This window comes from Pleurodeles waltl, chromosome 7 (assembly GCF_031143425.1).
Source record: "Pleurodeles waltl isolate 20211129_DDA chromosome 7, aPleWal1.hap1.20221129, whole genome shotgun sequence".
Classification (NCBI taxonomy): domain Eukaryota; kingdom Metazoa; phylum Chordata; class Amphibia; order Caudata; family Salamandridae; genus Pleurodeles; species Pleurodeles waltl.
In genome coordinates this window covers 1,216,767,871-1,216,793,014 of record NC_090446.1, presented here as the reverse complement: position 1 = coordinate 1,216,793,014, position 25,144 = coordinate 1,216,767,871, and the positions used below count along the sequence as shown (strand labels likewise).

Below are 25,144 nucleotides of genomic sequence, written 5' to 3'. Positions count from 1 at the left end.
TAAAATGGGATATAATTGAAATTGTAAGCTGATAGCTCAAAGTTTATTGTGTTATTAAATTAAACATCATTACAATTTAAATACAATTCACTGGCACAAACATTTGAAAAAAACAGCATTTATGGACTTAAAACATAAACAAAAACAAAGTTAGGCAAAACAAGTCCTAAAAATAATTTAAACACCACTAAATAATCAAATTAATTTAAGAAATGTTTTTAACTATCTAATTATCAGCAATTCTCAATAATTTGTTTTTAAAATCACCACCCTAAGATTACTTTAGTTGAGACACTTTTCAATAGGGAATTAATGCAAAGCATTTGGTCTATAGTTAACCATGGGCATAAGGACAACATTTAAGCTAGCATCTTGTATAACGCACGCAAATGCACTAAGGGCAATTGGCAGAGGGGATTCTGGACCAGACTCCTCTCAATTTCAAAAATGGACAAGGACATAATAGGAACCTAATACAAGTCCTTTTTTTGGGAGAACTCTCATACTGAAGTACTTCAGCAAGTAGGTCTGCTAACCTAAACAGATAAATAACTGTTTTCCTATGATTCACTTCCTAAGGCAAGGGTATACCCTAGCCAACTATATGTGTGTGTGTGTGTGTGTGTGGTCTTAGGAGTTGTTTCTAAATTCTGCCTAATTACAATTCACCTTTGATTGTCTTATACAGATACAGTAGCAAGACACAAGCACTTCAAAGAGCCTCAGTAGTGTTCACTTTCCTTCTGAACTCATTCCAGTTCATGCTTGCATTCTGTGGCACCTACTGCCCCATATTTTCAGCACCACTGGGGATATCTGAGAAACCATGCTACCCACATGTAATGATATGTGAGTTTTGACCACTGACTCCACGTTGCACTTCGCCTAGCACTACACTGTCACATTAGTGAACACCAACTTCATTTTACCTTTTGACTTTATCTTAGCATTAGACACTGCTACATTAAAAGCTGCAAGTAGTTTTCCACATTGTACAATGTGCGCATTTTTTTATTCTGCATGTTTTTTTTCACCAAGGGCATAGGCTGATAAGAATGTACACAGACAGCAGGGAACAGACTTGTTTTGGATTGGCACCTTTGGATTGTGGCCACGTCCAGACGTGTTATTTTCAAAGCAGGAATAAAGCAATCTGCATGTTTTTAATAAATAAACTTCTGCAGGGAAAGGGAAGTTCTAGACTTTTCCTTTCTTGTTCGTTCAAAGTATAAAAGGCTGAGACCAGATGGACCAGGGACAGAGAGTGTTTGCTGATCTTAGGCACATCCAGGACGCTGGAGGGTGCCATCCTTCCTATGAGGATAATTGATCTCTCTCTCCTCGATTAAAACTGGGATTTGGTGATCTGATGCTGAATAGGAGGGAGATGAAGCAGTGATGCCATTTTCTCATGGTGATGCATATTTTTTCATTCATTATTTGCTTTGCATTATAATATAGCTACATACATTTGCTGTGTATATTGCAGTGGAGAATCATTTGTAGATTATTTAATTTCATTGCTATGACCATTTTTAAACGTGTGCTTTCAGCAAGCTAATCTTCTTTTAGGAACCTTGCTTAGTGAAATAATAAATGTCTTATTTGGATTAGGAAGTGCATTCCAGAGTTTTTTGTCAGTGCATGAGTGTTTCAGTTTGGTCATTAGTGAAGCAAAACACCACACCACCATACCCCTTACTCCCTACTGTCTTTCACTCCCAAAATCTTCATACCAGACTATAAATATAACTCCAAGATGGACCATATAAACCTTCACTTACGCATCAAAGATAAGTTCAGCTCAACACTTGGATGGTCATTTAAACCCTAACGGGTGTCCAGGCAGCCAACCATGTCAGCAACAGCTGTTGTCTCCGCTTCCCTGGCAGAAGGCCACCTGCATTTGTTTGTGGACCCTACCACAGTCACAGACTCATCACTGTCTTCATAACATTTGCTGATGCAGCTGTTGACTTTTTAGACCTAGTTCTATCAATGCAAACATATCACTTTCACCAATTCTAAATTGGCTGGAGTGGATGCAGCACCAAGGTACAGCAGTTCACCTGCTCTGCCAATCTCTCTAAAACCTTTTTGTTCCCTCACCTGGCTGTGAAAGAGGAAACTAGGTTTCTGTGACATCAGATGACTCCACAACAACTCTCTGAGATCAGGAAATTCATAGTCATGATATCCAGTTGATTTTTTGTTTGCCACTTGAGAACATTCGTTTGCCACTTGAGATGCAAATGAAAAAACAAGCATTTACAATGCAACGGGTCTCGCGTTTGCTCATGTTAGAGCTGATCGTGTTGTAAACTCCTAACCCGACTTTTCACCTATCGGGCAAAAGTGCATTTATGTACATAACCCGAAAAAGTGAAATCAAGTATGTAAAGCGCTCGACTTCTGCCAAGCGAGATCGCGCTCGTAAATTAGAGAAAAAAAAGTCCACAAGCCCGATGGAAAACAGCGAGCCTTGCATGTTTTCTGTACTTGGTCGCTGCGCTCGAGGAGGGCTAGCCACTGGAAAAGGCATGACATACGCGAGCCTTCGACTAATGAAGGCAAGCAGATTTTATTAGGGAAGCCCACGAACCAATAAAAAAAACACTGACGTGAAGTTGACAGGGCTCCGAGCCCTTTTCTAAATACAGAAGAGTCTCACTGCGATACGCATGCGTGAGCGCATGCAACGCAGGCTCGACCCTAATAATGAGTCTAATACAGAGGTTCATTAGGTTTCTCAATGAAGATTTCGGAAAAATGAGCCGCAAAAGCAGTCCCTTGAAAGGCATTTGGCTAAATCATAACTTTAGGGAACCCGATAAAATGCATTGTCCATTTATAGTGGATATGTACATATTCACATGGCCAATGGAGGTGAGGGTTAGGAATCGACTTTCATATTTTTTGGACCAGTACGCAAATTGCATCCTAACAGAATATGACTCAACTCTCTACATATTTCATTCAAAGCTATTAATAGAGTTTTTATAGAAATACAAACAAACCCTATGCAACAAGTACATTTGAATAAATATTTAGGGGCAATCCTAGACAAGTGCATTCTAATAAATATGACACCCCAGTTATGCATATTATATAAATCATACATACATTATTAAATACTCCATGGATCTGTTTTTTGGTCTACAAGTACATCAACTGCTACCAAATAAATATTGCAATTATTTTTCTACAGTGTTTGTAAACATGTTAACATTTACACAGTCATAATAGTGCATTGTCACGCATAGCCAACAGACATGGATCTTTCAAGATGTTCAACAATATATACCCCAAGTCTCTCTTGTCTCCTATAAACCGTTGTGCACGATTCTATGCAATCATTGCATGAGGTAACACTTTCCTGCCTCACCATTTTATTTTTTTGCATTCCTGCAGAAAAACACACAGGGCCCAATTCACAAAAGGAACTTACGTGTAGTAGAGTTACTAGTGCGAGTCTCCACGTTAGTTACCATTGTGAATTGGGCCCAAAGAGTTCAAACAACCAACGTAAAATGGTCTGTTGTGCAGTGCACACAGGGAAACAAATACATGTCAGGATAACCACAAATAAGTCACAAATTAAACTAGAAATTCATAAAACAAGAACAGTGATACATCAGCGACTCATTACTGATAAAATGTAATACATGAGATTTCTCCACAGAAGACGCCTTCAGTATACTGAAATACAGTGCTCTCAATGGATCAAAAGACGTTGTGCCATGTACAGAAGTTGTTGCCCATCTGGTATCTCTGTAGCTCCTACACACTAACTGTGGAGGTGTGGTTCCAAGGCTTCCTTTACAAATACATTAAATAGTATACATGTATCCTTTACACCCTCACTCTCCTGAAATACAAACTTCTGAAGTTGTTTAGTTGTGATATACACTTCAGTCATTTACTTGTCTACTGTAAATGTGGTCTCCATACATAATTCTGTAGACCCAGCATGATTTTAGATCCAGATCATAACTCTAGGAGCTTCACTTTAACTTGAACATCCTTAAGTTCGTGCTCAAGGTGAATGAAAGATGTTTTGGGTATACAATGGTTTCTGACTAGATGTTATGTAGTAAGTTGGATCCTATCAAGTCATGTTTCATTATAATCTACCTCAAAACATCCATTTTCTGTGCATCTTTTCTTGCTCATGAGGGAGTTTGCATCAGTTTTCTTGTATTTGAAACGCATATTAGTATTTTCAAAACTCAAGCACTGCTGCCAAATTCAGCCAATATCTAGGCAAAGAGGAGAAACAGGAGCTCAAGGCTTATGCTGCCATCTCTACTGAGTCCATTTCTAGAAACCTGCTATACTTCTTCTAGGGGCTTATGGATTACTCTGAATTGAGGAAGACCGATTTGAAATAACATAGTGAATGAAAGCAGCGTGGGTGTTTCTTGGTATGGGACATTTTCTGAGATCATTGGTTGCCAATATAATATCATATACCTAGAGTGTACTTTGGGTGAGTCCTTACCACTTGATTGGATAGCTTTGTTTTTTATATCTCATATATCTGCTTATGATTCAATGGCCTTATTCCCTAATTCTTCTGTTTGTACCACTAAGGATAATTACTGTCTCACAGTATCCTGATTGGATGAGTTGTAGCCTTCCACTGCTGACTTGAAAGTGTACTGTTTTCATTTTACATTAAGCACTCCATGACAGTGCATGTGCTTCCTTGCTCTTTACCATATTTGTTGCTCTGCTCCCCGCACTCTGCTTTTACTCTTCTTATCCCTCTCCTTATTATCCCTTCCTGGTTAACCTTTTTCTTAACAAGGGCCTGGCTTCTGCAAAGTACTACCAGACTGCTCACTGAATCTATGTGCACATGCACACACTTTGTTCTCCTTTTTCATTTAGTTTTAACTTACTGTTCTAACATGACCGCCTATATTAGCAGCACCTTTGAATATAATTTATTCAGCAGAAAACCCATAGAAAAATTGCTGGCCATGTTTTGTTTTGTTAAAACGATTTATAGAACACATAGGGCCTCATTCTGACCCCGGCGGTCTAAGACCGCCGGGGCCAGGGTCGGCGGGAGCACCGCCGACAGGCCGGCGGTGCCCCGCAGGGCATTCTGACCGCGGCGGTTCGGCCGCGGTCAGAAGAGGCAAACCGGCGGTCTCCCGCCGGTTTACCGCTGCCCTTAGAATCCCCCATGGCGGCGCAGCTTGCTGCGCCGCCATGGGGGATTCTGACACCCCCTACCGCCATCCTGTTCCTGGCGGTTCGCCCGCCAGGAACAGGATGGCGGTAGGGGGTGCCGCGGGGCCCCTGGGGGCCCCTGCCGTGCCCATGCCAATGGCATGGGCACGGCAGGGGCCCCCGTAAGAGGGCCCCGCAAAGTATTTCAGTGTCTGCTAAGCAGACACTGAAATACGCGACGGGTGCAAACTGCACCCGTCGCACCCCTGCAACTCCGCCGGCTCAATTCTGAGCCAGCGTCCTCGTTGCAGGGGCATTTCCTCTGGGCCGGCGGGCGCTCTTTTGGAGAGCACCCGCCGGCCCAGAGGAAATGTCTAAATGGCCGCCGCGGTCTTTTGACAGCGGTGCGGTCATTCAGCGGTGGTACCTTGGCGGACGGCCTCTGCTGTCCGCCAGGGTGATAATCAGGCCCATAGTGACTGATGTTTCTTGGCACTATGATACCATTTGAATGTTTGGATTTGCTACCTAGTAGAAACAAGAATTTTCAGTTGCTGCCTAAATTGCATGACTGATGGTTTGGCATGGATGGCTAATTGTAGTAAAATCCACAATTTTGCCACAGCAACTGAAAAGGACTGGTCACCAAATGTAACAGTTGTGGTTCGGAAGAATTGATTATTGAATCTCACATTGCCAGAGGCAATATGGCAGCTGAACTTGGTGCCTATGACATCAAGGGACTGACAGATGACTGCCTGATTAATAATTATCCAAGATTTTAAGGGTATCTTTTGCTGAACAAGAAGTTAATTTAGCAATGTAACTTCTTTAGTATGAGTAAAATATATTGGTGTTTAGATGCCCGAAAGACAAGGCTGACAGCAATATTTTGGACCATGTAAAGGTGTTTCAGTGTTTTCAGGGGGCTGGATAGCAGAACAGAGTTTCCACACTCAATGTGTGATTGAATTACAGCACTAATGATGGGGACATGGTGGCACTTATCCAAGAAAAGGAAGATATATAAATTATTTTTAGATGGCAAAAGCAGGCACTGGCGATCAGCAATACAAAAGGCTTTTGCAAAGCAAATAGCATGGCCTTACATAACCGAGATCTATTGGCTATGCTAAAACCTGTTTAGATATTATTCCATTGAGGTTCATATAGATCTTGATGCACGTTAATTAAGGTTTACATGAGGTTTTGGATTGACATTAATTGACATTAATAAAGGATTACGTGAGTTTTAGATCCACCTTGATCAAGGAGTTTTGGGAAACTGTTCTATTGTAGGCTGCTCTCTCTATGGTTCCTGTGCACATGCTATATCAGGGCTGGATGCCACTGTTTGGTCTATTAGCACTCTACAAATGTTTTTGGGATTGAAACTTGAGTTTAGTAGTGGGCACTGACAGATTTGCATTTCTAAGCTTATTGCTACCAGTTTCGGCCTAGAACTGAGCGCTGCAGCTGATCTAGGCAGATTTAAAATGGATCTTGAAATATTAGGCCAGCGGTCCTAATATATGAAATGTAATGTAGCCCCAGATTTCAGAACCTTAGAGCACAGATGTATTAGCCTTTGCGCAGTAGGCTCTTATAGCAAGCCCTACTGCATGTCTTCAAATATTTTTATTTCATAGTAAGATAGATCCACTTTATAAAGCTAATGTATTTTAAAATATCTTCATTTTGTTTGATAATGTGAAAATTAGTCAAAAATAATTGAAGAATGCAACTGTTGGCTGATCAGCTATTTTCTGTACTCATCTAGGCCGCAGTTTGGTCTGGGAATTATGCATCATGGAATGCAATCTTGTATTATTTTATTTAGATGGTGCAGAGTCAAGCTGCCAGACAAATATAGATAATCCCTCTTGTAAAATGAAATGCCTTGATCTATAGAACAAGTTGGAAAAGAAAGTCAATAATCAGATTGCGTGAGATTTTTAAACAATGGTTGCCTTTTTGATGTACATTAATCAAAATGCATTATTATTAGGCATTTAAATATATTTCTCTGATGAAAAGGTATGTCATGTATAATCATTGCACAAGGGCACTCATGAGAGCTACAGTAGGTTCTCTATATTCAGCTCCAAAATGATTCCACTGGTTCAATGAATGATACAGCTGATACAGTTGTTGGCGTCTCTCAAACCCTTCGGCCCTGGGGATTTTATTGTGATAAGCAGTATAAAAGGGGCTATCAAGTCCACCTAATAATCCTGATATTGCCAAATCACACTCTGAATGGCCATAATAGGAAGCCGGGTCAAATACACAAGGACCACACCCATCCTCAGCAATGTTTCCTCCGTAGAGATCACCATGTAGAATTACTGGCACAATCTGACAGCTCCTGAACATGTCTGTCACCTTTAACTGAGAAAAGAAAGAACAACAACTGTTTAGAAGCAAAGCACAACCGTCTGCAAAGGCAATTACTAGTCTCAGGGACAACGTTTTGGGAGCCAATATTTGCGTGCAATTGGGGTGGAAAAATACATAGGGAAAATGTGTGTGAATATCTACAAATTAACAAATGTGCAGTTGTTTCTTACCTTTACGATGATCACTCTCATGCCTCCCTTACAACACTAATATTCCCGCCCTAACCCAAACTTACTACATCAGAATCTATTTTATAATGGCACATTTCTGGCGCAGCAAGCTCTATCTCTGAACATAGATCCTAATTTAAGATCTTAAATCCATATTTCAGGAGATTAAATTATTTTGTACTCCTTAGCTGAATTTACCATCACAGAACAACATTATGCGATTATCCCACCCTATAAAGAGGGCTATGCTCACATAAGCCTGAATATTTCCCAACAAACCTGACTCAGGATAATTCTAGACAAAGACCTTCTACAAAAGGGGAATGTATCAAGGCTACTGCACTACTCAGTACTCAACTCATTATTTTGTAAAGGAAATAATTCAGCCCCATAAAATAAAGTTAGCACCACTATGGCATTATAAGTCAAACTTATGTACTTCAGATAAAACTCATAAATACTCTGTTAGCAAGAAACAGGTAAATTAGCTATGGGGTCCCAGGTACCTTCGTACCTTCAGAACTCTAAGAACCTACCAAGTTGCCAAGTACTTAAATTGAATAATCCTCCATAACTTTTCCTGATCAGTAACCAAAGAGGCATTATTGATCCTACTTTCAAATATTGTATATTTTGATTTGTCAAGCTGCATAACAGAATTTGCCAGGACATTTAGAGTACTTCTAGGTCAATAAAACATATCTGCATATGATAATTTGGTATAATGGGATTGCTCCAGAGTATGGAGAAAAAAGTGATTTGGAGGCTCTAGGGTCAGGGAAAGAAATCCAGATTGGACAGCTACATATATATTTAATAGGGACACCATCAAGCACCATATTATAAACCATTTGGCTTATAGATGCTGGGTGATAAATTTCCACATGTAATAAGGTCATAATTTGTAATAACACCCATTCAGTGACTGGAGTACAGTTTTCTTGATGGCATTTTTTTCATTAATAAGTAAAGGGTTTCCATTCAGTCATAGATTGTGTCACACTTTTATTTCAACTAGGGCACATGAAATGTCATGCACCTTATTTAATTACTTTTGGTCAATGTGAAACATAGTAGGATCACACTTAGGCTCTTAGCTTTTGATCAGTGCATTGAATTTTGAAGGCTTGATTAAAACATGTAACATATTTCTGAGTAAATTTACATTTTTGCATACGTTTTGGGTACGTTTACTTCTTTACAGTATTCACAAACTCTGAGTGTATGTTAGTACAAAAACAGTATTAAATCCAGCTCTACACATGTCCAACCACTGCTAAGGCAAACACCCTCCAAAGAAAATAATGGATGTAGGACAACTATTACAAATGGTAGCAGTGTTTTAACATTTGTTGCACATCCCATTAAAATCAATGTATTATCTAGTGTTTGAAAGGGCAACTGTGAAGGATCAGATGACAGAAGTACAAAGAAAGGCACTGCTACAATATCAAAACATCCTGCTACACTAGGATGTAAGACCAGTGTCTATCCTGAGATTCCTGGTATTAGAAAATGTATCACATGATGTTAGAGCACATAAATTACAGCTCATAAGTTGTCTTTAACCGTAAGAACCATTAGTCAATTTGTTAGGGTTTTTTAATGTGATTTTAAACTTTTCTTCAGGAGGTCGATATTGTTGTTTTTTAAAGTGCACATGTGTAATTACAGCCTACAACCAGTAGCACAAATGAACAGGTTTAATTACAACCAACATCTGGTAGTCGGGGAGGAGATCTCCCTATGGTAATGGATAGGGGAAAATTAAAAAATGCATTTAAATCAAGAATAAATGTTTCAAATATTTTTATGTTAAATATTAATGTAAATTCACTTTAGTTTAATGTAAATTCATTTTAGATATTTACTTTGAATGTAGATAAAATGATAACAATGTTACACCACTATTAAATGTGTTTTGAATTAAAGCATTAATTAATGGAATGTATTAAATTAAATAGAATTTATTTTTCTGACGTTTAAACTAAAGAATAAATTCGCACCTAAAGAAAAAAAATAATGTGCATAAATAATTATTAAAAGTGATGAACTTCATTTAATTCTTTAATACAAATGTATTGTTACGATACGTTTTTTAGTTCAAAATAGGTCATTAAAATATTTGATGATTAAATAATAAATATGCATTTTTATATATTTGTTTATTGTTTGTTATACATTTTTTTTAATGTAAACATTTTTAATTTTTTTTTTTTAATTCAACGTTATTTCCTGTGGGACTTTATTTTGTGTCCCTATGTCCATTATTTTCTTTGGTAGAGTGTTTCAGCACCAGTGGTGGCAATGTGTAGAGTTGGACTTAGTACTGTTTTTTTAGTAGTAACTTACAATCAGAGTTTGTGAATATTGAAAAGTGGTAAATTTACTCAAAAGTGTAAACTTACTTGAAACCTTTGTGAATCAGGCATTGATTCTTTAGTTCTTGGTAGAGTACACACATCTTACTATAACGAAATGTGTAAACATCTCATACACATCTAATTAACTGGTCACCTTAGTGAAAAAATAAGTGTTCAATAAATATAATATATATATATATAAGATCCAAGCTTTTGTTAAAAAGAAATCCCAGAAATTCAATTAAAAATAAGGTTAAATTGGCATTATAGTTAGGTGTTTAAGTGAGATAAAAACACCTCTGAAATTCACCAGTAATACTTTACTGAGCTAACTTGTGCTTCCTACCATGCACTGCTTATGACCTCACATATTTCATTACTCATGACATGTTAAATGACATCATTGATGACATCGCTAATGACACCTCAAATGACATCACTGCTGGCATCACTGATTACATCTCAAATGACTTCACTGATGATATATTGATAACGCCATTGTCCTACACAGTATAGAGTTAGGGCCTTATTAATCCATTCTCACATTCTTGACTGCGGCGCTGAGGCGCCAAGGACGTAACTGTTACGTCCTGGGACCGGCTCATGGGGGGGGGGGCGCTAATGCTCCTCCCATGACCCTCGCCTCAGCGCCTCCACTGCAGGGATGGAAGGGGCATCGCTTCCCCTTCCACCGTGCCCCCCTTGGCGTCTGCATTTCTCTTCCGATCACTGGAGGGGCTGGGAAAGGCATCAAAGGAAAGGAAGCATTTCTGCTGCCCGATCGCAATGCAATTGGGCAGCACAAATGCAAACTAGACACAAAGGAGGTTTTTTTGGTAATTGACATGAGGGGAGCGAGCCCTTGGGTAAGGGTCGCTCCCCCGGGGAGGAAACATTTATTTTAGGCCATTTCTGCCCCAGATCGGCCTATTTTTATTAGACTACTACACACCAGGGAATTGTTTTGGGGGGGGACTGACATGAGGGTGCGGCCCCTTGGGCAATGGCTGCTCCCCAAGGGGCCAAATTATTTTTAGGCCATTTCTGCCCCAATCGGCCCCCAAGGGGGCATAACCCACTAGACACCAGGGAATTGTTTTTTTTATACTTGTGCACAAGGGGAGCGGCCCCTTGGGCAAGGGCCGCTCTCCAGGGGGGCAAAATATTTTTAGGCCTTTTCTGCCACCCATGGGGGCATATCGGTCTATTATTATTTGGCAAATCTGCCCCCAGGGGGGCAGAAACCCCTAGACACCAGGGATATTTTTTTTTTATGTTTACTTTTGTTTTTTATATATGTGGAGTGACCCCTTAGGCAAGGGTTGCTCCCCTGGGTGGCAAATTGTATTTAGGCCATTTCTGACCCCCTTGGGGGCAGATCGGCCTATTTTTGTTAGGCCCAATGGGGGCAGAAAGCACTAGATACCAGGGATTTTTATTTTTTTGCATCAATTTCACACAAGGGGAGCGACCCCTTGGGCAAGGGTCACTCCCCTGAGGGGGGCAAATTTATTTTAGGCCAATTCTGCTCACCTTGGGGGCAGATCGGCCTATTTCTATTAGGCCGATCTGTCCCCGGGGGAGGGCAGAAACCACTTAGGCACCAGGGATTGGTGTGTGTGTATGTGTGTGTTTTGTTCAGGGGGCAGCCCCTGGGCAAGGGTCGCTCCCCAAGTGGGCACATTACTGTTGCCCATATTTTCCCCTCTTGGGGGTAGATCGGCCTATTTTTGGAAGGCCCATCTGCCCCCAAACGGAGGCAGAAAGCCCACCAGAGACCAGGGATTTTTTTTTTCAAAATAAGAGGGTGGGGGTATGGCCATAACCCCACCCCAAATAAATGGGGCCAACGTTTTTTTGCCCACCAGGCAGATGGGACAATTACCTCCATCCACACCCCGGGGGGGCAGAAAGTCTACTAGATGCCATGGAATGTATTAAAAAAATAAATAGTGGGGTGGTGGCTACCAACCAGTATGGGCCTGGTTATGCCCCCACCCCAACTGAAGGGGATAACAGTCTTTCAGCTCTCCCTTGCACACTAAAAGATCTGCAGGAATCCACAAAATTCCTACTACTCAGCATTGTCTCATCTATACCGATAAACATTCTGCTGCACTTGTCAGCCTAAACATTTTTTTTTTCAAACTGCTCTTTTGGACCCGCTTTGGTTCCCCCTCAATTTCGATATATTTTTGGTGCTTCCCTGTCACAGGCACTTGGCCCACCTACACAAGTTAGGTATCATTGTTACTGGGAGACTGAGAGGAACGTTGGGTGGTAGGAAATTTGTCCCGATGCAGTGATCCCACACCGAAATGTGGGAAAATGTGATTTTGTTTTGCTACATTTGAGGTTTGCTGAAGATTCTGGGTAAGAAAACATTGGGGGATCCACGCAAGTCGCACCTCCATGCACTCCTTCGGGTGTCTAGTTTTCAGAAATGTCTGGCTTTGGTAGGTTTCCCTAGATGGCTGCTGAGTCCAGGACCAAAAACGCAGGTGCCCCCCACCCCTGTAAAAACAGGAAGTTTTGTATTTGATAATTTTGATGTGTCCAGATAGTGTTTTGGGGCATTTCCTTTTGCTGGCACTAGGCCTACCCACACAAGTGAGGTACCATTTTTATCAGGAGACTTAGGGGAACGATAGGTGGAAGGAAATTTGTGGCTCCTCTCAGATTCCAGAACTTTCTGTCACCGAAATGTGAGGAAAAAGTGTTTTTTTTTGCCAAATGTTGAGGTTTGCAAAAGATTCTGCGTAACAGAACATGGTGAGAGCCCCACAAGTCACCCCAATTAGGATTCCCCTAGGTGTCTTCTTATTAAAAATGTGCACGTTTGGAAGGTTTCCTTGGTGCCGGCTGAGCTAGAGGCCAAAATCTACAGCTAGGCACTTTGTAAAAAACACGTCAGATTTCAATGTAAAAATGTGATGTGTCCATGTTGCGTTTCCTGTCGCGAGCATTAGGCCTACCCACGCAAGTGAGGTACCATTTTTATCGGGAGATTTGGGGGGACACAGAATAGCAAAACAAATGCCATTGCCCCTTGTCTTTCTCTACATTTTTTCCTCCCAAATGTAACACAGTGTGTAGAAAAGACGTCTATTTGAGAAATGCCCTGTAATTCACATGCTAGTATGGGCTCCCCGGAATTCAGAGATGTGCAAATAACCACTACTTCTCAACACCTTATCTTATGACTATTTTGGAAATACAAAGGTTTTCTTGATACCTATTTTTCACTCTTTATATTTCAGCAAATTAATTGATGTATACCCGGTATAGAATGAAAACCCATTGCAAGGTGCAGCTCATTTATTTGCTCTGGGTACCTAGGGTTCTTGATGAACCTACAAGCCATATATATACCTGCAATCAGAAAAGTACAGCAGACGTAACGGTATATTGCTTTAAAAAATCTGACACCGCAGGAAATAGTCGCAGAGTAAAACATGGAGAAAAATGGCTGCTTGTTTCACCTCAATTTCAATACTTTTTTATTTCAGCTGTTATTTTCAGTAGGAAACCCTTGTAGGATCTACACAAATTACCCCTTGCTGAATTCAGAATATTGTCTACCTTTCAGAAATGTTTAGCTTTCTGGGATCCATCATTGGTTTCTTACCCATTTCTGTCAGTAACTGGAAGGAGGCTGAAAGCACAAAAAATAGTAAAAATGGGGTATGTCCCAGTAAAATACCAAAATTATGTTGAAAAACTTTTCTGATTCAAGTCTGCCTGTTCCTGAAAGCTGGGAAGATGGTGATTTTAGCACTGTAAACTCTTTTTTAATGCCATTTTGAGGAAACAAAAACACAAGCCTTCTTCTGCAGCCCTTTTTTTCACTTTTTTTTTTTAAAACAATATTTTTGCTGTATTTTGGCTAATTTCTTGGTTTCCTTCAGGGGAACCCACAAACTCTGGGTACCTCTAGAATCCCTAAAATGTTGGAATAAAGGGACGCAAATTTGGTGTGGGTAGCCTATGTGGACAAAAAGTTATGAGGACCTAAGCTGGAACTGCCCCAAACAGCCAAAAAAAGGCTTGGCACCTGAGGGGGAAAAAGGCCTGGCAGCAAAGGGGTTAACAGGTTGGTGGTCCGAGGACCATCACACTTGCGTTGACAGTCAGACCGCCACAGCTTTGGCAGTCCAACTGACTAATTACATTAATTACAACCCTGGCGGGTGGACCAGCCAGGGGACTGCTGCCTCTGCTGGGAACATGGTTCCTGACGGCATGACAGCGGTCAGGCTTGTAACCAGCCAGGGCGGTGCTGAACTCAGTGCTGCCTAGCTGATTACAATCCCTCTTTCCGCCAGCCGTTTCATGGTGGGGACCCCGCCATGTAAAGGCTGGTGGAATACGAGTGTCGGGGGCCACAGGTGGGCCCCTTCACTGCCCATCCCCTTGCCCCCTTGGCCAGCGCTGTCGGAATGCACACTATTTGCTTTGCAGACAGTGCGCATTCCGATGGTGCCGGAGTGTTAGCATATTGGCCTCAGCTCCCTTAGAGGAGCCGAGACCAGTGTCCTTACACTGTTCCCGACAGTCAGCCCAGTGGGAACGCATATCACAATGTTCCTGCTGTTCAGCCCTACGTGAACATTTTAATATGCTCGGGGGGAACGTCACCACTGTGGCGATGGCGTCCTCCCCGGGACTTTGCCAGTGCCATGCTGGGACTGCCAAACTCATAATGAGGCCTTTACTGTTTAAACTCATGTAGGTGCATAACATAGAAATAGTGTAAGTCTTGGAGGCAAGTGTGGTTGTGCATGGTGAAAGTTACATGGTGCACCATTTACAAATCACTAAAATTTAGGATGCAAGTAGTACTCCATGTTAAATAAGGTAAAGTATTAGAATACCTTATGTAGGCCGGAAAGGTATGTTTCAAAGTAGGTTGTGGCTTAATGCTAGTAAATATTTGGGCACCTCCCACCCATTTGGGCATATCACTACTTAGATACTAAAAGGTTGGATAACATTAAACAAGTTCTCTGTGGTTTGGCAAATGGAATTCATCTGGATAGATACTTTAAGGTCCGATCCTGTAATGTTTTCCTCACAGCACACAGCACTCTTAACGTTATATTGGAAGGTATTGTGGATCAGCTTAGTTCGCCTCTCTAGTTAGGAGTATGGTCAAATTACAACAACCCAGAAACACATCTAATGTCCCTATATGTTACAGTTTTCAATTTCTTCATCTGTAGCTGTAGCATTAAGGTAAATAGCTGGACAGTAATTAAGCCTTGATAAAAACAATAGTTTGGGCCAATGGTATTAATTGTTTATGATTTCTAGCAGGACAGATTTTTGAAAGATTGAGTAAAAAATATGGACAGCTGTATTGATTGGCAAAGTGTGAGATATAAATGCCAAATCTAAATTGAAAATCACCCCCAGATTAGGAACAACCGACATGGGCAAGTATAGTTCTAGTGGTCAAACAAACACTGTGTTGAAAGGACTGGGAAGTATAGTTCTAAAACCTTCATCTTGACTGCATTAAGGCATAAATAATTTCATGATGTCATTATATCCAATTTTTTGTCAGTATCCGGCAGGCTGTGACCCTATGTCTTTCTGGGGAATCTTCATGAAGATCTAACAGAATCTGGGAGTCGTCAGCATAAAGCGGACATGGCATTTCATGTGGGTCTTTTATCCCTGTTAGAGGAACCATATAAAAATTAAATAGGAACTGTGATATGGCTGAACCTTGAAGGGCGCCACATCTCGCAGTATATACTTTTGAGAAAAAGTGACCCATACGGATCTGCTGCTAGCATTTTCTTAAAATTATCACAACCAATCTTGACACCTGCCACACACTTACAGACCATGGTCCATGAGGAAATGAAACAGATCATGGAATTCAATTTCGCACTTAGTCCAAGAGCATCAAGGCAGATGCGTCTCCCCATCACAAAGTTCTAGCAGTTGCTCTTGAATATCCAGAACAGCATTCTTTATCCATCTGCAAGGCTTGAAACTATCCTGATAATCTGAGAACAGACTCCAACATACAATATTACTGCAGCTGTAAGATGAGAACTGATTTTGAATTTTGTCTGTAGTTTACAGGACTCAAAGGTCCAAGCAGTACAAAAGAGATGTTTTGGTTATAATAAGCTGATATTAACCTTTACTAAAGCAGCTGGCACATCATCAATTTCGAGTCTGATGTATGCAATCTAGTAACCACCTATATCACGTCTCTTGATCAGTCTAGACTAATCATGGAAAACCTCTTACCCATCTAAGGAACTTCTCCAGGGCTCTATTTGGCATCTAACTCTTATTTAGAAATTTCGTCCTCAGATTAATGATCTTTGAATGAACTATTTTTCCATTGGAATCACAAATTGCTTGTGAGATATGCTCTGTGGTTGTTGCTCCAAGTATTTGAGTTAACTACATTAGATCTTAAATAATTCCTGTGAGAAGTGTTGTGCAGTTACGTTTCAGATTTTATAAAACAAGTAGCCTTTGCTGTTGATATTGCTTCTTTTTTATTATTCTAATGGTGCTGTGTAGACTTTGGTTTCTTTTTTTGCAGCTGTAGATATACACAACTTACGCTCAAGTGCTTGCCATCGCTGTTTCAAATTTCCTCAGAAACCCATGCATTTATTTGGGATCTGATACCAACAACATTTTTCTTTTCTATCACCTAAGTCTAGCAATTGCCACCAATTCATTTGAAATATGAGTAAAGGTTCAGAAGGAGCATCAACAATGTTATGGTTTACCAATTAAGAAATCTATACCTCGGTTAGATGCAGAAAGAAATGTCTCATTATTGTCATCCTTAAAGCCAGACTGCATGTCCCTTGACATGTACATATTGTACTTGGTGTACTTGTACTTTAGTTTACAGCAGTGCCTTAATCTGAAACATTGTTAGCAAGTGATGCGTCCTGGGAAAATAGAGTCATCTCATGATCAAGGAAGGAGGCAGATACAATTATCAGGTTCAATAACTACATACTTCGGCCCACATTATGACTTTGGCGGTCTTGAAAAAAAAACGCCAAAGCCGCAGGCGCCACAATACCACCAGTGCTGGTGGTATTGGTGGCACCCTATATTGACATTTCCGCTAGGCCAGCGGACGGAAACAGCGTTTCCATCCGCTGGCCCAGGGGAAAAGTCACATCAACATTGCAGCAGGCTCATAATAGAGCCGGCGGCAATGTTGATGTGCAGCGGGTGCAGCAGCACCCATCGCGCATTTCAAATGCGCGATGGGGCTGTGCCTGGGAGCCCCTACACTGCCCATGCACTTGCCATGGGCAGTGCAGGGGCCCCCAGGGGCACCCCGAGTCCCCCTTACCGCCAGCCTTTTGGCTGCTGGTTAGGGACTCATAATCCCCAGGGCAGCGCTGCTTGCAACGCTGCCCTGGGGATTATGACCGCCTGGTGGAAGCCTGGCGGTATAGTGGAGGGGCTGGCATTATGACTGTGGCAAATGCACCACGATCATATACACTAGCAGAATACCGCCAGCCTGTTGGCGGTGTTACCGCCAGTGTTCCGCCGGCCGCCATAGTCGTAATGACTCCCTTTATCTCTAAAATCAACAACATTAGAGGAATATGTGACAGAACAACTAGGTCCTAAACAACTATAGCCTAAACCACTACTGCTAAACAACTAAAAAGTCTCTACAACTAAGTACTGAACAACTACTGTCTGAACAACTACTGTGTCTGAATAACAATTGCCTGAACAACTAATATATATATATATATTCTAAACAACTAATAAACCATAAAAACCAAAAGGAAAACCTTACCTTAAAATTAGTTGTTCAGGCAATTGTTATTCAGACACAGTAGTTGTTCAGACAGTAGTTGTTCAGTACTTAGTTGTAGAGACTTTTTAGTTGTTTAGCAGTAGTGGTTCAGGCAAGTAGTGGTTTAGACCTAGTTGTTCAGGATGTTTCCCACATTAGAGAGGGTATTGTTTTTTTTATACCATCTTTGTTGTCATTTTTAGAAACTGCATTCACAATTTACAGATCAACAGAGGGTGGCGGTTAATTGTCAGCTTCAATGTAGAGTTAACATGAGTAACCCTACAGCATCTCTACAACATCAGTTTGTGTTAATAATTAACAGCACACAGTTTACCAAACTAGAAAGTTCCAAGGCCTAAGCAGTGCAAAAGTGGACAATAACTGCATACTAATACACAAAGAGAAATAAAAAAAGATAAGCCACTTCCTCAAGCTCATCAGTAGGTCGTCTCTGGTGTACGGGTGCCTACGCAGTCATTAGGCCTCTTCCCTATGTAGGGCCTTGCTCTTTGCCCGAACGCATTTGATGACTACTAAACACAAAAGAGGTATGCTGTCAACACTAATCTCATATCATTTAACTCCATGTTAACTCTTTTACAATGAAGGTACCACATGGTGCATCCGTCTAGGTCTAGCAAGACACATTTAGCGTGAGACAGGCCTAGGTCAGGGGGCACAACCAAGGTCTTTGTTCACCCATGACCAGAATCAGTTATCAATGCAGCATGGACACTCTGGGCAGAAGTTCACATTTGTCACCATGGGGACCCCTTCCCTTTTGCGAATGGGTTACCACCTGTGTGACACTGGTGGTAACTGCGAATTGCTTTGCGAGCGCGTTCGCGGTCACAAAGCAATTCTGCATTGCGATGCGAATCGCAAATAAGAAGGGGGACACCCCCTTCCTATTTGCGAGTCGCAAACAGCTAAATTTGCTGTTTGCGCCATGCAAAAAGCTTCGTACATCTGGCCCCTAATATGGTTCTGTTTTTTTTTAGAACAGCATGTCACTTCGGTCCTTTCTGTATTAATCACCAGTTTGTTCAAGGTGCAGTATTCATACAAAGCATCAATTGTATGCTGGAACCAATCAAATTCAGATCAACCTAAACCAAATCATCTGCAGAAAGCAAATAAGAAATATATTTCTAGTCAATTTTAGGCAAAAAAAGATTGATATTTTAAAACAGAGAGTGAAAGATCAGAAATAAAGAAGCAGAAAAGACTAGGGGCAAGAAGACATTCCTGCTTTAAGCTGTACTTAATGGAAATTTTAGAAGATAATTTACCATTCAAGCCAACCTCCACTGAGGCTGAGGAAAAGTAAAGGTTTCAGGTCGACCACAATGGAGCAGCGGGGTTGGTCCCAGTCAAACTTTTAACTTCAAACTTTTTTCTCATTCTTTTTTGTGTTGACAGGCTCATTGGTGGGGTCCTTTGCAGCGCGAGTCCGGTAGTGATTTCAATATCAAAGGACAGGTGAAGCCCAATGGTCTGGTGGCAGCCTTGGTTCTCTATGTCATCTGAGGCCACCTATAGGCCAGCTAATAGCGGTAGTGTATGTGCCTCAGTTTCTGTGCCCTAAAAACCTTATCTTTTGCTTTATGATCACAAGTGGCAGTTCTGTGGGAAGAAAAAGTACACTTTGCCACAACCAAGGGCCCAGGAACAGGGGGGCACCTCTTGAGGCCTAGGTCTCGATCTCACAGGCTGCAACAATGGAGTCCAGGGCAAGTCCAGTGACAGCTAGTCAGCAGGGCAGTGTACAGGTGCAGGACTTTTTCTCAGCTTTTGTGTCACTGAAGCATAACAGGAAGCTGGCCAGCTAGCCCTTGTAATCCACTCACTGCTCCATGACACAATAAGATGAGGTCCAGCCCTTGAGAGTCTGTCGCTACAGGTTCAACAGCAGGAGCAGCCCTTCTTTTTCTGAAGTTTTCTCTTGGTTCAGCAGGAACACTCTTTGTGGATGTAACCTTTCTTTCTGAGGTCCACAGAAAGAGGGGGGGTTCCAAAGTACGTTTTCCCCATTCATTTTTCCATAGGGATTGTGAACAATGATAGCGTCAAAACTAGTGAACAATATTACACCAAATTTGGCAGAAAGGTAGGTCCTGGCCCAGAAAGCAATTTTGTTTTGTTTGGTTTAATTCCGTTCAGTAGTTTTCGAGAAATTAAAGAAAATCCACATTTGTATACATAGGGATGTGAAGGATTTGTGACCCCTTCCGATCTTGTGCTGAGATCCGATTGGCTGACAACACTTCAACAACGAAGCTGTTGAAGTGTTGTCAGCCACCTTGGGACTCGGCTGAAGCCAAGTCCCACAAAAAAAACAATACAAAAGGGGCCAGGGTACGAACACCCTGATCCCTTAGCGCTGATGCTGGGATCCCAAAGGCACACTCCAGGGCTAAAAAGCATTTTTTTAAATGTTTTAGTGTAAATTCGTGATGGGGGTCACAGATTTGCAGTAAAACGTAGAAAAAAAGTAGGGGCTCCTGCGCTTGTTTTTAACTAAGCCATTAGGTGGGCCAGGTCCTGGGGTCACTTTTTTCTTTTAATAGGGGGACCTCCTAGCCCCCTCAACAGCTCCAGGGACTACCACCTCCCCGGGGCGAATTGTAAGGTATGAGAAAAATGTTGCTGGCAGCCATTACATGACTTGGGAATTTAGTCCCCTGTCCTGAAGTTAAAAAACAGAATAATCTAAGGGGGGATGTAGGCATACCCTTACCTCCTAGGCCCGCGGGAGGATCCAGAGAAACCTCCCTGGGTTCAAAAAGAAAAACAAATTGGCAAAAAATGGCAACATCATGCAAGACTCTTGTGTGATTGAAAAGAAAACAAAAGTGAGACCAGGCCGCATTTAGTTACTATAAGCTCGACAGAGCCCATTCCCGGGGCTATCCTCTTAAAGGGGAGTGGGGCTGCATGGCTCCCCTTCATGAGCCACCCCCAGGGCCAAAAACAATGTTTATGGGGAGAGGGAAAGGCACGGCCCCCCTCACTGAGCCATCAGAGGACCCCGGAGAGCACCCCCCCCAGGGCTGAACATATTAGGTAAGGGAACAAAGAACATGGGGCATCCCTCCAAGCCATTAGAGGCCCCAGGTGAGCCCAACCCAGGAGCTGAACATATGTATGGGGAGGAACGACACACAGCTCCCCTCCCCAAGCTATCAGAGGCCCCGGGGAGCCCATCCCCTTGGCCAAAACCATCAAAGTGTTGTGAGGTTACTTTAGCTATTACACAGGCACATTATTTTAGACGAGGCCAGCAGCTTGTGTCTATTCACTCCGAGGCATGCATTTTTTTTTTTTTTTTTTTAGCAGAACTCTTAGTTTAGTGGAGAGGTTTTTAATATTTTATCAGCTTCTCCTTTTACACAGACTTCTGTTATTCTTGTCTCTGCACAGCATTCTCATTGTGTACTCTATCCAAGGTTGTATGAGATAATTTATGAATTATTGCCAGTACAAAGCATTCATCATATCCCCAAATCTTATACACAGAATTATATGTGTTGTCACGTCAGGGCAGTATTCTCAGAACACCAGATGTTTTATTATAAAACACCTCACTGCCCCCTACACAATAGAGGGGAATTCCAATCAGCTGCCATAGTACACTCCGCGTCACTTTGCAAGTTTCTGCTGAGACCTGACACAGTCTCTCCCTCCATGTAGGAGAATTGGCAGTAGGCTAACAGACCTCTTCTTTGCCTACAATCATAGGTATGGAGTTCTCCCGAGGGGCCTGATGGGCAGATTAGGGTTTACACTGCCATGCCCTTGTAGAGAACTCTAGTAGTGCAGGTAGGGATTTTAGAACCATTGGTGTGACAGTACAGTGGGACTTTTCCTATATTTCACGTTCCTAGTCACTGCCTTGCTTTTATTATGTTTCATCGTCCTCATAATCGCAATACATTCCTTTTTACATAGAATGCACTTGATTCAATAATACTTGTTGAACCTAGTCCTGCTTCTGTTTTGCCTTTGTAAGTGTGAGAGAAATGTGACTGAAAGAAAGGGGTAAGATCTGTTCCCCCGTAATTCCCTGAGAAATCCAGATGACATGCTAAGGACTGCCACAAATTACCTTTTACTCCTGGGTACTGGTGAGGTGCTTCTAGCTGGCCAGAACGGTTAGGCCCACTGTTGTCACATGGCACAGGATCAGACTCAGTCTGGTGGTGGTGCTGCCTGAATCCAGCAATCTTGTTACTAATTGCGAGAGACTTTACAACAAAAGAAGGGTAGGGGGCCATGCGCACCCCCTTCTCGAACCATGTCAGACCCCTGGGGACCTCATCCCGAGGGCCCAAATTGTTTTAAATGGGGAGGAGGTTGCAGCCCCCATCCCCAAGCCTCTAAAGGCCCCGGGGAGCCTACCCTGGGGCCGATTACTTTAAGGGAGGGGAAGCCACACAGCCCCCTCTCTAAGCTATTAATGGCCCCGGGGACCCCATTCCCTGGGGCTAGCTCAGATGCTATGTCCCAGGGAGCCCACCGCCAGGTCATAGCAATTTTCCTGCCCACACCGGTGCAGAGAACCTGTATTGGCTTTTGCTTGGTGGGAGCATTTTCCAAACTTGTGCCAAGTGGGAGGAATTACCAAGGGCCTCATTATGAGTTTGACGGACAGTTTAGACCGTACAACAAAATTCCGATGGGGAGGTTGCCACCATACTGGTTACCTCCCTGCCAGGCCCATTAAGAGTTTCTTGCTAGGTCAGCATGCCGAAACATGAGTTTCTGCCTGCTGGCCTAGCGGGAAACAGCCTACAGCATTGTCTCCGCCTTGTAGTCGAACCAGTGGCTATAGGATGCAGTGTGCATCAGCACCCTTACAATGTTCACTGTCTGTAAAGCAGACAGTGAACATAGCGATAGGGCTGGGACAGGGGCTCCCTGCACTGCCCATGCCAAGTGCATGCGCAGTGCAGGGGCCCACCCAGGGCCCCCTGCACCCGTTCTCCACCAGCCTTTTCATGGTGGTGCTACCACCATGAAATGGCTGGCGGAGAACGAGGTTGTAATACCCAGGGCAGCGCTGCCCTGGCGGATTAGAACCACTGTAACCGCCCGACCACTGGGATCTCTGATCCTGGCAGTGCTGACGGTCCCACTGCAGCACGACCGTCAGCATTAAAATATGGCGCTCAGACCACCGCATTGGCAGCGGTCCGAGTGCCACAGTGCGTCTGGGAGTCTAGTGACAGCCAGACTCGTAATGGGGGCCCAAGTCTGTTTCGAGCTGGCGAAACCTTTGAAAATGCTCCCCCAGCTGAAACCAGACTTTTGATCTGTGTGCCTGCCTGCAGTGATGTCTGCCAAGAAACAGATCACAATATTGCTCTTGTCCGCAGTGAGAAACATTAGTAGCTGCTCAGTGCAGATGAGAACAATTCGAGCTCCCGTTGTATGCGGGGAGATGGCTGAGGCCACGGGGTCCATCGAGGTGTGTACAGGTACTGAAGACAATATACATGCTAGGTGAATTTGTAAATGACAACATCAACATTTTGAGCTAAAAAAACACGGAAATTCACTAGTTGTAATTAACCCCTTCTCTGCCAGGCCTTTTCCCTCTCAGGTGGCGAGCATTTTTTTTGCTATTTGGGGAAGTTTGCGCTTTGTCCCTCATAACCTTTTGTCCACATAAGCTACCCATGCCAAATTTTCATCCTTTTTTTCCAACATCCTAGGGATTCTAGAGGTACCCAGAGATTGTGGGTTCCCCTGGAGGAGACCAAGAAATTTGATAAAATACAGCAAAAATTGGGAAAAAAGGGCTGCAGAAGACAGCTTGTGTTTTTTCCCCTGAAAATGGCATCAACAAAGTGTGTGCTGTGCTAAAATAACCATCTTCTCAGCTTTTAGAAACAGGCAGACTTAAATTAGATAACCACATTCCTCAACACAATTTTGGCATTTTACTGGGACATACCCCATTCGTACTATTTTTTATGCTTTTAGCCTCCTTCCAGTTAGTACCAGAAATGGATGTGAAACTAATGCTGGATCCCGAACAGCTAAACATTTCTGAAAAGTAGACAAACTTCTGAATTCAGCCAGGGGTCATTTCTGTAGATCCTACAAGGTTTTCCTACAGAAATAACAGCAGAAATAAAATAATATTGAAATTGAGGTGAAAAAACAGCCATTTCTCTCCACGTTTTACCCTGTAACATTCTCCTGCGATGTCAGATTTTTAAAAGCAATATACTGTGTTGTCTGCTGCACTCTTCTGGTTCCAGGGATATTTAGGGCTTGTAGGTTCTTCAAGAACCATAGGCACCCAGAGCCAATAAAGGAGCTGCACCTTGCAAAGGGTTTTCATTGTATACCGGGTATATAGCAATTCATTTGGTGAAATATAAAGAGTGAAAAATAGGTATCAAGGTTGTATTTTCAAAATGGGCACAAGATAAGGTATTGAGGAGCAGTGGTTATTTGCACATCTCTGAATTTCGGGGTCCCCATACTAGCATGTGAATTACAGGGCATTTCTCAAATAGTCGTCTCTTTTACACACTATCTTACATTTGGAAGGAAAAAATATAGAGAAAGACAAGAGGCAATAACACATGTTCTTCCACCCTGTGTTCCCACAAGTCTCCCGATATAAATGGTACCTCACTTGCATGGGTAGGCCTAATGCCCGCGGCAGGAAACGCAACATGGACACATCACATTTTTACATTGAAATCTGACGTGTTTTTTGGAAAGTGCCTAGCTGTGGATTTTAGGTCAGCCGGCACCTAGGGAAACCTACCAAACCTGTGCATTTTTTTAAACTAGACACCTGGGGGAATCCATGATGGAGTGACTTGTGGGGCTCTCACCAGGTTCTGTTACCCAGAATCCTTTGCAAACCTCAAAACTTGACAAAAAAAAACACTTTTTCCTCACATTTCGGTGATAGAAAGTTCTGGAATCTGAGAGGAGCCACAAATTTCCTTCCACCGAGCATTCCCCCAAGTCTCCCGGTAAAAATGGTACCTCACTTGTGTTAGTAGGCCTAGTGCCCGCAACAGGAAATGCCCCAAAACACCACATGGACACATCAAAATTATCAAATACAAAACTACCTGTTCGTGCAGTGGGGGCATCTGCTTTTTTGGTCCTGGGCTCAGCAGTCATCTAGGCAAACCTACCAAACCCAGACATTTCTGAAAACTGACACCCAAGGGAGTCATGGGAGG

The 25,144-nt window shown here is 42.4% G+C and overlaps 1 protein-coding gene across 1 annotated transcript in view; it reads right to left on the bottom strand.

Annotated features, from left to right (window-relative positions):
• Window positions 1-5,699: 5,699 nt before the first annotated feature.
• The window catches only part of LOC138246112 (ketosamine-3-kinase-like), a 379,374-nt gene continuing 359,929 nt past the window's right edge, over window positions 5,700-25,144 (bottom strand). Inside the window, exon 6 of the mRNA XM_069200357.1 lies at window positions 5,700-7,572. Coding sequence (XP_069056458.1) covers window positions 7,234-7,572 — 339 coding nt within the window. The 3' untranslated portion in view covers window positions 5,700-7,233. The remainder of the gene's footprint in view (window positions 7,573-25,144) is intronic.